Source organism: Athene cunicularia (genome assembly GCF_003259725.1).
Source record: "Athene cunicularia isolate RWA chromosome 6 unlocalized genomic scaffold, athCun1 chr6_part1, whole genome shotgun sequence".
Classification (NCBI taxonomy): Eukaryota; Metazoa; Chordata; class Aves; order Strigiformes; family Strigidae; genus Athene; species Athene cunicularia.
Window position 1 is genome coordinate 18,158,868 of NW_020799105.1, and position 13,210 is coordinate 18,172,077.

At 35.0% G+C, this 13,210-nt stretch overlaps 1 protein-coding gene across 8 annotated transcripts in view; it reads left to right on the forward strand.

Moving 5' to 3' along the window:
• ATRNL1 (attractin like 1) overlaps positions 1–13,210 on the forward strand; it is a 518,966-nt gene that overhangs the window by 218,839 nt on the left and 286,917 nt on the right. For all 8 annotated transcript variants that reach the window (XM_026851052.1, XM_026851053.1, XM_026851055.1 and 5 more), the window contains exon 24: positions 309–466. In XM_026851052.1, coding sequence (XP_026706853.1) covers positions 309–466 — 158 coding nt within the window. The remainder of the gene's footprint in view (positions 1–308; positions 467–13,210) is intronic.

The window sequence follows — 13,210 nt, forward strand, 5'->3', positions numbered from 1 at the left end:
GAGGAAAGCATATTATCTTTTTAGCTGACCATAACAACTTTCTTCTAAAATTCCCATAAGTTCTATCAATTTTATGATTCAATCATAACCTTTTGAAACAAGAGTAAGAGTTTCTGTGAATTCTCTCTATGTGTATGAAATATACCTAATGTGCTGTGTAAACTCTAATAAAGGTTTATTATAGCTGTAGAATGAAGATACCAAAAGTAATTCAAGAATTTAAGTTTCTTGTGCAAATTTACATTGGCATCTTTAATTGTGATTAATATTTATCATAATTATATATATCTACATATGGGTTTTTTTAGCTGGAACAATATCTGGAGAAGAGATTCCTGTTGTTTCTAAGGCTAATATTAAGGAATACAGAGATAGCTTTTCCTGTGAAAAATTTAACTTTCGGAGCAACCCAAACATCACTTTCTATGTCTATGTCAGCAATTTCTCCTGGCCAATCAAAATACAGGTTAGTATGGCTCTATTGTGATTATAGAGATGTTGACATCGTAGCTTTACATTGAATTTCATGTTTTCACATACAGAATGTGAGTGTATGCTCTATTTTCTGTGTATAAGAATTATAATGCTTTCACTTTTGATAGTGAATCAGACTTCAGACCATTGATTTTAAAATCTGAAGTTAAAATTGTTGAACATAAATGTTTATTTGTAATATATCTATGCATTTAGATTTATACAAAGAAAAGGTCATGCAAATATGGATGTATGTACCTAGATATTTGTGTAATCTTTCGTTAATCATTAGCTTTCTTAGCCTCTGATTTTCTTTAACATTGAATGTCTGTATCATATTGCAATATTACAAACTTCAGTTAACATTACATATATTTAGTTAGGATTTATATTCTTCTTTGACTTCATTAGAATCAATTTCACTGAGAATATTTGGGAGTAGTGATATACTGTGCTGTGGCAGACAAAAAATTCAGTGCAATGCTGGTTGTTCCCCCCCCAAGTTTCAGCAGTATTTATAGTTACCATTGCTATAGCTGCATTTGTAGATCGTGTGTCCCTTGCACCAATCACAAAGCTCTTTATATGGATGACCAGCTTTTGGCTATAACTCCCTTATGGAATTAAATATTAAAAATTAAATTGTTAAAATGGTAGTAAAATTTCATAATTCCTAGTGATTTGCTCAGGAAACTGGAACAAGCTCAAAATACTTGCCAGTTAACCATAATTACAAATATTCTACAGGTTTCCATTTTGGTGGAAAACCCACTGTTTTTATAAAATACAGAGCTGGTTTCACATATGTATGTATATGAGATAAAGTAATCCGCTGAGGAGCCTCCTGGATTAAAGCAGTCATCTTCCAAGTAAATTTACAGAGAAATATTATTCCTGTGTTGTGTTAAGTAAAATTAGACTTCTCCTAATCATACGTGAATGTAAGAAGTAAATGTGTGTTATGCAGTGTGGAAGGATGAATTTATCCAATTTATTAACATTTATACATGTACTGTTTTACATTAAAAAAACCCTGAAGGTTAACTGCTTTCTTTTAGTGTTCATATTAAGGGTATTTTTTACACTAACCAGTCCCACTTTCTAAGGATAGAAGAACTTCAGTTGCCAAATAGCCTTCCTAAACAAACCCATGAAACAATTTAAGCTGTAAATGCATTACACGCTCCTTTCACCTTTAAGATTGGAAGGTGCCCATATCATCGTTGTAAGACAAACATTATTAAGGTGATGTATTCCTAAAATGTGCAGCTCTTTGTCAGATGTCAACAGATTGCAGCTCCTTTTTGTGCTGTTTCTACTACAGCATAACACCTTAAAGGGAACATGTTTTAATGCATGATAAAAGGAATCCCTGATCATTGGTTACATCCTTTCTCTCTTTTTTTTTTTTTTTTTTAAATCAGACTTTTCCTTGTCTGTCACAGTTGCACAGGTTTTATTGTATTTATTTTTGAGGCACATTGAAATTCATTGGTCTAGCAAGTTCTGTCATGGAGATGATGGTGCTTGAGTGTTGCATTCCTTTCCTGTCTTGCTAATTTTTTTCATGAGACTTCTTCCATCTAGAAATTAAGTCACTCCAGTGGAAAAGGAATGCTAAAGTCTATGAAAACCGTTTCAGGGTCTTAATGTCGTCTTCTGTATTTGCCTTCTTAAATTAACAAGATTATTATTTAGTTTTTTGTTTTGGTGTTGTTTTTTTTTTGTTTTTTGTTTTTTTTTTAACGCCGTGATTTGTTCCTTTCCAAGGAAATATCTGAAGTTCACATTACCCATATGGATTTCTTATGTTTGGTGCTTTAGCATTAGATAAGATCTTCAAATGATAAATGGAGTAAGGAGCTTTTCAGATAAAACAAGTTTAGTTTGGTATGTTAACTTTCCAATTCTGTATGTACTAGGAATTTTAAAAGAGCCTTCCTATGACTTAAGGTTAAGAGAGGGAAATCAGGGTTCATCCCTATCCAGAGAGTGAAGTTTCTAAGACCAATAGTAAATGGGATCACAGTTCTAATATTTACAATTTTCTACATCTGCACATCTCTTACCATACCAGATTTCACCTTGACAATATGCAACAATGGTTAATATTAGTCTATTATTGTATTAGAGAGTGTCCATTTAAAGGATGGTAATTCTTACAAAAATACTGATGAAAAGACTCGTTGTGAGAGTCAAGATACTGAAGGTGGTTTCAAGTTCTGTTTTGGAATTGGGAACTCTTCTAGATGGTCTCTGAATTTTCAAATGGTCTAGAAAGTAGTTTCCTGAATTAGTCACCTTTGCCTTTCTGTGGTGATTAGAGTTAGCTCTGTGTTCCAGTGCAGGGCTGTGGATGTCAAGGAAGCTGGCTGATACATAAATGGTCTTAAACACTGAAGTATTTGTACCATAGTCCTTTCCACTAATGCAGTCACGCTGCATTGGTCAGATCGTGTTCCTTAAAAACATAGGGATATTTTATATCAAGTCAGTGTGGAAGGTTTCATTTAATCCTGTTAGAGCTAAGGAAATTACTGTGGCTTCCTTGAGGTATTCTGTTTATAGGAATAAGTAAGATAGCAACATAAAATTTGGTGCATGTTTTTGACACAATAATTTTGTAGAGGACTAAATACTCACTTCAGCACATCTAGCATTTTCCAAATACAATAGGAGTACCCATCTTCTGTATTTACATTATTTGCTGTGACTTGTCAAAGTAGATTATATAAAGAATGAGTTCCTAAGGAAGCAGAAATAGTGACCATACTTCCCTTGTAACATATTTCAAATTGCGTTGTTGATAGGCATTCTACCTCTCTCCTTTCATGCCTTCTGTTATGCTGGCACTGGAGCTAAGATTACTTGTGTCTTTCATTGGGAAGGTTTGGGTGTTGATGTTGGAGTTACTGCTCTTACCTTATAATTTTCTTTAGGAGATGGAACAGCCCTCCTCATTATACAAGACATTTAGTTTCATTTTCTGTCAGTCACCTATATTATCTGTTTTTGTATTCAGTTATCTTCAAGATTTTCATGACTACAAGGAAAAACTGTACATCCCAGCATGTGACTGCTTATTTCGATCAATGGCTCGCAGTTGCTTCAAGTGCTTTTATTATGCATGTTACCGATTCATCAAGCTTGGAGTTTTTTCCTGAATCTTAATAGATCCCTGGTGATTGTAACACAAAATAACCTCTTTTGAAATATGCTTTCCTGACTTTGAAAAAAGGGTATGTGATGGTTGTGTCCATACAAAATTTCCTGAAGATCTGCTGGTCTGTGATAACTTCACCAGTAACTACCCTGTGACCAGTTACTTTTGACGCTGGTGAGCCTAATGACCTCAGAATGCAAGTTCTTCAGCACTGGATAGCAGTGAATTACCCACCAACCATAGAAACTATGTGGGAAATTTTCAGTTGGAGATGAAGTCCTGCTTGCTTTATAAAAATGTACTCTAGGTTCCCATTAGTCAGCACCCTTCTGTCCATAATGGCTGTGGGCACACAGCTGGGTGCTCAGTCAGTGAGGGAGCTCTGCAGCCCTCAAGGGAAAACTCTGCATTTAAATTTCCTGATGCTAAAAGCATTTTATTTAGCTATAAGATCTCTTCTTCCTTGACATCAAAGGAGAAGCAGAAATGTGGCATGGTTGCATAAGGGGTCATTAGAAAGATGATGATATAGGACATCTTCCGCTCAGAGCTTTTTTCCGCAAATAGACCTGTTATCGGGTACAACATGGACAGCTACCAGTTTTTCTCAGAAGTATGTGGTAGTTACATGCTGGCACACAAATGCTGGATATTTTCCTGATGAATTATTGGAAGAGTTTATACCCCTCTTTTTCTCCATTTCTTGTAATGCAGATCTGATTAAAAGGATGTATACAGACCCTTACGCTTAGCTGTTTCAGACTTTCACAGGCAACGGTAGTTTGTGCATCTTTTTGGAGGAAGTCTGTGTAAAGTATCTTTGTTATTAGTTTGAATGTCCAAGTAAGAGGACACGATTTATCATCTGGCTTTAGCATCACTATGTTTGACTGAGTGTCTTTGACAGTCACCATGTCTTCCATATCTTGTAAGACAGGGCTCAATGAAAAAATGCTGTTTTCTTAAATAGGCTAGATTTCTGAACAGAACATGTTGCAAAGCCCATAATTTGTTTCTGTTCATTTTTATTTTATTTTGAGAGTAGATATAATTCAGACTCCACTGGTAGTGGACTTTGAAGGCTGTAACATTTATTGAAAAGTAGACTGTAGCCAGCACCTCAATAACGGTCAGTGGTCCCTGAAGTAGTAAGCAGTCATAAAGCTTGGGGCTCTGACAGCTATGCAAATATTAATAACAACAGTAACAACATGTTCTTCAGTCTCAGGAAACTAATTTTATGGCAAGGGATTTTTGTCAGTGAAGCTGGTGACAGATGTCTTTTTTTTTTTTTCATCAGTTGCTTCCATATTCTGAACAGTAGTAGGTGCATATGAAACAAATACCCTTAAACCACCACACTGGCTATCTGGTTGATGTGCTCTGTCCCGAAGGACAGCAATAGCATTCCTGCTTCTGGATTAGCTGCTTTCATGCACCTATATCTGTTTATAACTGTCAGACTTTGAAGTATGATCTCAACTTGTGCCTGAGTAGCAGAATTTTCTACCAGTTTTAAGCTGCATCTGGAGATAGTAACTGTTCTACTATTTCCTTTCCTCCCTAAAGTGTAAATGAAAGATTCACAACTGTCTGAGTTATAATTAGGAGGGTCAGTTTAAATTATAAATTTCAACCTCACTAACAAAGCACTGCCTGGAAAAATTAGGTTTGTATTTAATGGGGGAAAAAAAAAATCTCGTTATTAATTTCTGATCATAGAATAGTTAATTTAACATGTTTCCAGAGCACAGGACAATTATGGGTACAGCAAAGTTAGACATGATGTTAGTGTACATATAGAATGCCCAAATGTGCTGGAAAGAAGGAATTTAATTATTCTTAAGCAAGCCTACTGTAAACTTTAGTGGCATGTTGTTGGGTTCTTTTTTTCCTGCACTGTTGTTTCTGAGGAATACTGTCTTTGGCACCCTGTGGTAGTTTGTATGCCAGAACAGAATAATGAATTTTGGTGAAGATTTACATTTTAGTTTTATGTAGCACAACAAATAATCAAAACTACTTCATATATAAATTTTCAAGGAATTTTTTTTTTTTTTTAAGGGGAAACTGGTGTTCTTTCCATTTACTGGCTCCTGTTTCAGAATTGATTTTCTTTCCCCTGTTAATAGACGGCCTGAGCAACTGAAGTTGTGTCATGTAAATCAAGAAGCATATCTACCCTTGTAATAAAATTTACTGTGTAGCATAATTTATTTCAGCTTTTTTTTGTTTTGGAGCTCATTTTGAATTTTTAACTTCAATGACTAACTTATATGTTGTAAAAGCTCCAAGAAGTAAAACTTGTCAGTCACTGCCATTAGACCTTAAAACAGCTAATTACTAAATCAAGAAATAAAGATCAGAGCTTTTTTTGGTTTTAAAGACCTTTCCAAAGTTTGCAAAGGTCATAATTCTGGAATCTTTGCTTGGAAAATGTGTATTTATACCCATGTAGCTGTGTTTGTACAGAACCTCCTACCATCAGTGATTACATACCAAATCTAATGTCTGTGATTTATGGTGAATGATTCAATTTCTAAGTGCCTTAATGGTTTTCATAGAGGCTTCTGAGTAACTGCATATAGCTATATGTGAAGACACTATAATTCTTGAAACACTAAAGAGGTATTGATGATGAAGTGGATACATTAGCTTCCAAAATGACTTTGATGTTTTCTTACAGTAAATATAAAATCCCTCTTAAAAAAGGGGTTTGAAAATAGTATAACAAGAAGAAAAACCTGAGAAATCCACCAAAATACCATTTAGTTACGATTCTGCAAGGAGCGTGAAATTGAACAGAATAAAAGTCAGGAGCAGAAGGCATCTAGCAGTACAGGCTGGGTTAGTTTAGAGATGAATGAGGTATAGCATAACATTTAAATATATGCTTAGCTTCAGTTTTCAATAGGGATCATGGTATTGATCATAGTGTAAAGCCAAGATTGATAATAGTATTAATAAACATATATTTATGAAAATTATCCTCAACAGAGTTGGACACAAAACTCAAGCTTAACGTGCTCTGATTAGGCACCAGGTGATATCTATCGTAGAATCTGAAGAGATAATGTGGGAAACTGCAGGGCCAAAAGCAGGAGGGTGGGACCACCAGACTGGAGAAAAGCAAATGCAAGTTTGTACCTGAATGTAGGAAAGAAGTGATTCCAGTTAAAACAGATTTAGTAGTATACAGTGCTTTGGAAGAGATTTTTGAAGGAAAGTTATAATATAGTATTTAGTATTTTGTCACATTTTATGCATTGACTGTAGGTATTAAGTTAGACGGCAAGGGAATTATCTGATGATTGTAAAGCAGAAGAATGTATATTTAAAGAAATGTAGCTTTTGGTAAGAGATGTTATGGCTGCTCGTGATACATTCGCACTTCGATATTCTGTTAGAGTGGCTCATCTAATTACCTTTCTGGGCATGGCAGAGTGGAAACATTTAGTTTGCTTGACAGAAAAAAAATCTAGAGATTCAGATTTATGTCTTGATAGGATTGTTTGTTATGTCTGATTAAAATATATCAAAAGATGTTTTCATTGTTTCTCAATTCAGTGTGAATAGAGTTTTTGCTCTGGAGTTTATTTTAGAAAAAACCCAACTCCACTAATTGAAGGAATTCAAATTTATTTTTAAATTTAAATTAGTGGGACAGCAACGTGGAGGTGAAGATTCATTTCTTTCAATACTAGATTCTAAAGCTATTCTGTTTTTCAACACATTAAATATCATTATTAAAAATTATGCATCATAGTTACATTATTACAGGTATATCTGTTACAGATTATATAATTATATATAAAATTACTGCATTATATAAAGTAGTTGAAAATTACTACACAGCTGTGGACTGTTACAGTAATTAAGACTACCTTTTTTCTTTTTGAGGTAATCAAATATAATACCAGAAACCTACTCTTTCTTTCCTTGGAAAAGTGACTGTCTGTAATATCCATATTTCCTTGTAGTGCAAGGCCAGTCATGTGGAGAATAAATCACAAGACTGTGTAAGATTCTCCAAAGCTTAATGTGCCCCAATCCAATAAATCCTTTTCTAAAATGCTTCCCATGAATCCTGAAGTATTGCTAAAATGAGGGGGTGTTTACTGATGATTATATTATACCTTTTTTTCTTTAACAAATAATGATAGAGATGTTAGTGTTTGTCTTAAAATATTCCTGAACAAGGTTGCAACCATAGTCTGCCAATGTCTACAGCACTCCAATATATGGAAATGTTAATTTCTTTACGCTCCCTGGTACATTTCTTTTTCCAGTCACCTTAGAAAAGGTGAGCCACTGGAATATCTGTAAATATTTAACATATTTGATATATTTCTCAGAAGGCAGAAGCACTGTTAATAGTTCATCTGATGATTTAAAGGAACCAAAACACCTAATTAAGAGATAATTAGTCCTCAATGATGCATAGTTTTAATTGGTGTATAATTTGGGTGTCTGAGATAAGAACTCCCGTAACTGATGTGCCAATTGTGTAGGGTTTTTTCCAGGCAGACCGAGGCACCATCTACTGGTAGCTGTATAACACAATAGAGATGTATAGATATAGTATTTGCTAATAAAAATTATCTCCCTATGATGTTTAGCAAGTAGATATTGAGATTTTTTTCCTGTAATTTCCATTTCCCTTATCTACTTAATTAATTAAATTATAGTTAGAACATTTAGAGTGTAATAGAAAATACGGCTCAAAGATAGCTTTTATTTGTTCAGGACTTTTGGTTAACTATAGGAAAAGAAATCAATTATTCACCTTGGGATTTTGGGAGGGAACATAGGACAGAATATAGAAACCTGTTTTTTTAATAATAAGAAAAAACCCTTCAAAGATTAAGATTCTCCCTGAAGAAAACATCCATGCCTTGTTGAACTGCAGAAGCTTATAAAGGTCATACACAGTGGCTTCGACAGAGTCAGAATAATTTTAAAGTAAATGTTTGGCTCATAGGGAATCAGAATGAAAATAGGAAGATAGTGGTAGGGAATAGATATTTTCATCCTATTTATCATGACTGTTCATTCTCGAAAACGTAGTCGCTCTCTCTAACCAGGATTTTGTAGATAAATGTGAACAATGTGCAGTATTTTTGTTTCACATATTTTTGTTTAAATTTGGATTTGTGCCAAACTGGACCAAATCCATGTTTTTCAACGTTTCCTAATAAACAAAATGTCAGTGGCCCAAGATTAACTTAAAAATTGCAGCGTAAGGCATTTGTGAAGTAGTTTTCTTGGGAACCCCATATCTGCTGAGTACTGATGGCAATCTTGTCAGCCTCACCACATGATCGTGGTCCCGACACTGACAGGAATTTCAGGTTTTTGAGTTAAAGTAGCTTTTGGCTTTCCTCAGGTCTTCTGGTTACAAGTGGGTTTTACTTGTCAGGCTGTTCTGAACTGTCCTTCAGAGCTACAAGGTACCTGAACTAACTGGATCCTCTGTCTAAAAACAGAAGCCAGAGCTCGTTTGCATCATAGGATTGTCCTTCAGCAGCAGCATGTAGTCACTTGTTCTGTGAATTGAAGGCTTCAAGTCCAACCTCCGAGAACTGATCCAACAGGCTGTGTCATGGTGAACTGTCTCTGAGCCAGCGACCCTGGAAGCAGTAGTTTCCAGCTCTAGGTAAATTTGACAGCAGTGACTGAAAATACAGCTCTGGGATTTTGTTCAGGACTTCAGAGCTGAATTCCTCAGGCCATGGCAAACTAGCTAGAAACTGTAGGGATGCTTACAGCGGAGTTTGCAGAGCTCTCTAACTCTCAGCTTTTCAAAAGCACTGAAGCATCAAAAGTTGAGGCTGTTTATCTGCAGGAACGTTCAGAGGAGTTAGCTCAAGTGCCATCAGCATCCTTAGCATGAGGAGTCCTGCCTTAGATTAAGCAAACTTTCATACTTAAGAATGTTTATTGTAGTGAATCAGTATTTGTGATGGCACTCTACTGTACAGGAGTTATTGCAGTGACAGATGAAAGGAGTTAAACTTTATATATGCTACTAGAAGACAATCTTTGAGAATGGAAAATAATCACCTTGTATTGATCTTTGGGGCTTCTCAGGTATTTCTGTTGTGATATTTCATGTAGACCTCTATTCCTTGCAAAGCTAGGTCTTATTCTTCTAACCATTTGGTCAGTGTTATCAATATTCTATGATGAAATAACAAAATAGAAATACTAGTAAGTCTCCAGGATTTTCAAATCCAGAGCCATTCTGTGTTTCCTCGTGGATTAACTAATGCTTATGTGGTTTCGGCTGAGTTAACCGATGTGAACATGTGAAGAAGTCAAATTTCACAAATGTCATTCCTGAGAAACACAGAAAGAATAGCATGAAGTTAGGCAGAATCATCAGGTCTTTGTTTGGCAAGAAGACCAGCTCAGACCTGCAAACTTGACTTAATTGGGCAGATATTGGGGAGCTTTTGTGCTCTTTGTTGGATTATAGTGCGAATGCTCACTTCTTTAGACTGTGCAAAGGGATGTTAGGGCTGTGATTCTGTTTTTTTCACTATGAAATGTTGATTGTTAGTTTTTATTTTGAAATGCTGTAAGGACCTACCTTTAAATTGTGGTAACAATATAATTTAAAAAATATCTTAAATTCTTTATCTTCAGGAAGCTAATTGCATATATTTCAAAGAAACGGAAAAAAGCCCACCCCAAATTGCTTGGTCTGTATTAAACAAGCATATTTTGTGCCTTCAGGGAGGTAGTATAAACAACCATCAGACGTAGATAAGAGTGTTAAACAAGAGATGGAAATCTTGCAGGTCGTCTGCTTTTTTAAAAATCTAGCTTTAAGTACATTAGTTACTTGTCATTACTTTTTCATGTAAGCACTTGATTTCATTGCTACCATGGTGTTATATCTCATAGATGATAAATCCAGAAGGGGCTGTTTTGATAATATAATCTGAAATGAGACGTAAACTAAAGCGTAGGTTTTCACAAATTAATTGCTGTTTGAATTAGACCATATATTTAAAAAACCCCATTCAGTCTTGGCTTAAGTATTTCTAGAAATGGGATATGCACTAGACTCCTACTGAGTAGTTCTGACTATTAATTATTGCCACTGTTTAAGATGTGATTCATTGTAAGTGTAGCTTTCCATGGGCTAGTATTGAAATATAATTTTGTGCTGGAAAGATGAGCTTCCTCCTGCAAAGGACATGCTGTTGTAAATACCATGTACTCCATCACCTTTTCTTCAGCTTTTCTCCAGTCTTACTGTCATTCTTGTGGCTTTTCTCTGAACCCTCCAGTATTTCAGTATCCCTTGGGTATTATGGATGCCAGAACTGGATATTCTTTTCCAAGTGTGATTACATCTGTTTCAGATACAGAGTTAATGATGTGCTTGAGGGGGCAGAAAAAGGATGCTCTTCAGCAGCTCCCCCATGGGTGATGTTGTGCTGCTGAAGGACACAGAGCAACCTTAGCACCAGAACCACCTTTTCTGCTCTTTCTTATGACTCCAATCCACCCTTTTCACAGCATTCAGAATTTTCCTCTCTACATCCAGGGTTACCGTAGCTCTTTCCTCGGAGCCTTGGGAATTTAATGATTATTTACCGTAACCTCAAATGTTTTTCAGTGTCACTGAGTCCAGAATAGCATCCTTGAGAATGATCTTCATTCTTTGATTTCACATTTATACTGTTAAAGGCAGTTTTTATTACTTTTACTTTTCCCTTACCTTCCTGTACAAATAGCTTGGTAAAAGTGACCTATTATTTTCACTTTCTTCCCTTAGCATGCCAAATAAATATATATTAATAATGGTATTGTTTTCTTGCCAGTTATTGACAAAAGCTTTAAATAACACTAGAAAACAAAGATCCCAGAATTTTGCTGTGCCTTGCATTAGAAACACATTTATACAAATGTGAATCTCTGTTTGCAATTACATTTCACATTAGATAAAGTTTAATATGTGCCATGTTGAATTTGTATTATTCTAGTTTTTCAAAGCGGTGCTTTTTCCAGAAGGATTAATACAATATCTTTGTATGTATAACTAGGAAAATACCGAGAAGGATTAAAAGTTCTGTTACTTGTATTTTATTGCTATGTATGTTGTTGGGCATGGGTTGGGATGTGGTCTATATAGGCATGAATTGGAGAGTAACAATTTCCTGTGAGAAAGTGTAAAAACTGCTGCATATAGTATACTTTTTTGAACACTTACATTCTTAAAATTGATAAAATGAATTTTCACACCAATATGCTCTACAAATTTCGCTAATCTATTCCTGCATTATTATTTATTTTACTTTAACTTTATTCATAGTTCTAATCTTTCATTCTGTTACCCCTTGATGAACATACCTTACACAAAACTGGGGCAAGGTGAATCTTCTGCATTTCTTTCCTTCCTTTATTCTTGTTTCATGGTGTCCTCATTTTACTTTCTTGTCTTCCCCTTTTATTATTATTCTTTACTGTGACAGGAAAAATATGCAAGACTGACATTGTTACAGATTGCAGTCTTGTTAAAATTGCCATATTAACTACCAGTCCAGGTAGTGAAAAACCATTCAAGCTGTCAGATATTCTCAAATGAGTGAAATAAAAGCTGTTTGTATGTATATAGAATCATCATTACTCCTTTGTCTCATAATACCATCTTTGTTCAGGCTTTGAATTGTTTTCATTTAAGGTAATTTTATTTTTATTTTATTCACAGTGGTAATGCCTGAGAAATTCTCTGCTGTATACATATGAGAGTTTTACCGAAATGACTAATTTTCACTGATAACGAAGTTTTTGTATTAATTATCTCTAACAGAAATGTTTCACATTGGGTTTCTTCATCAAATTAATCTAGATATAGCACAAAAATCACTTGCTGTGGATACAGAAGTTCTGAGTCTGGGAAACACGGAATCGTTTATATTGGAAGAACTTCTGAAGGTCTCCAGTCCAACCCCCTGCTCAGACCAGGGACAACTTCAGCATTAGATCTGACTGCTCAGATCCTTGGCCAGTCAATTTTTTCCCCTTGTATCTCATGTTGCAGTTTATGTCCATCGTACCTAACCTTCTTTCTGTACACCTCTGAGACAACTCTGAATCTATTTTCTCTGCAACCAACCCATTAGGTAGTTGGAGACAGCAGTAAGAGAAGATCTCTTCTTTGCCCTCTCCTCAAGCCATTCAAAGTTAATGACTTATTACTATGTAGTAAGATGTGAGCTCAATGAATTTACAGAAGACACTAAACTCAATCCCAGGAATTCACTGTAATTCAGTGCCTTCTTGATAATTTCTCCAACCCCAAGGATTTAAAAATTAATGAAAATTATTATAAATCCTGAGGTCATTATTTAAAATAATAAGTTGTGTAATATAAATACAAGATACTTTATTTTGGTATTTATCCAGCTATTAGGCCTTTTAGGCTCGATATTTATATCTGCCTCCTTGAAGAAAAGAATGCTACTTAAACTTAAATGGCATCTGGATAGTCTCCCAAGACAGAACGAGATGTGGCTTTTGTAGACACTAATACTAATCATTATAAAAAGAAAATGTGTG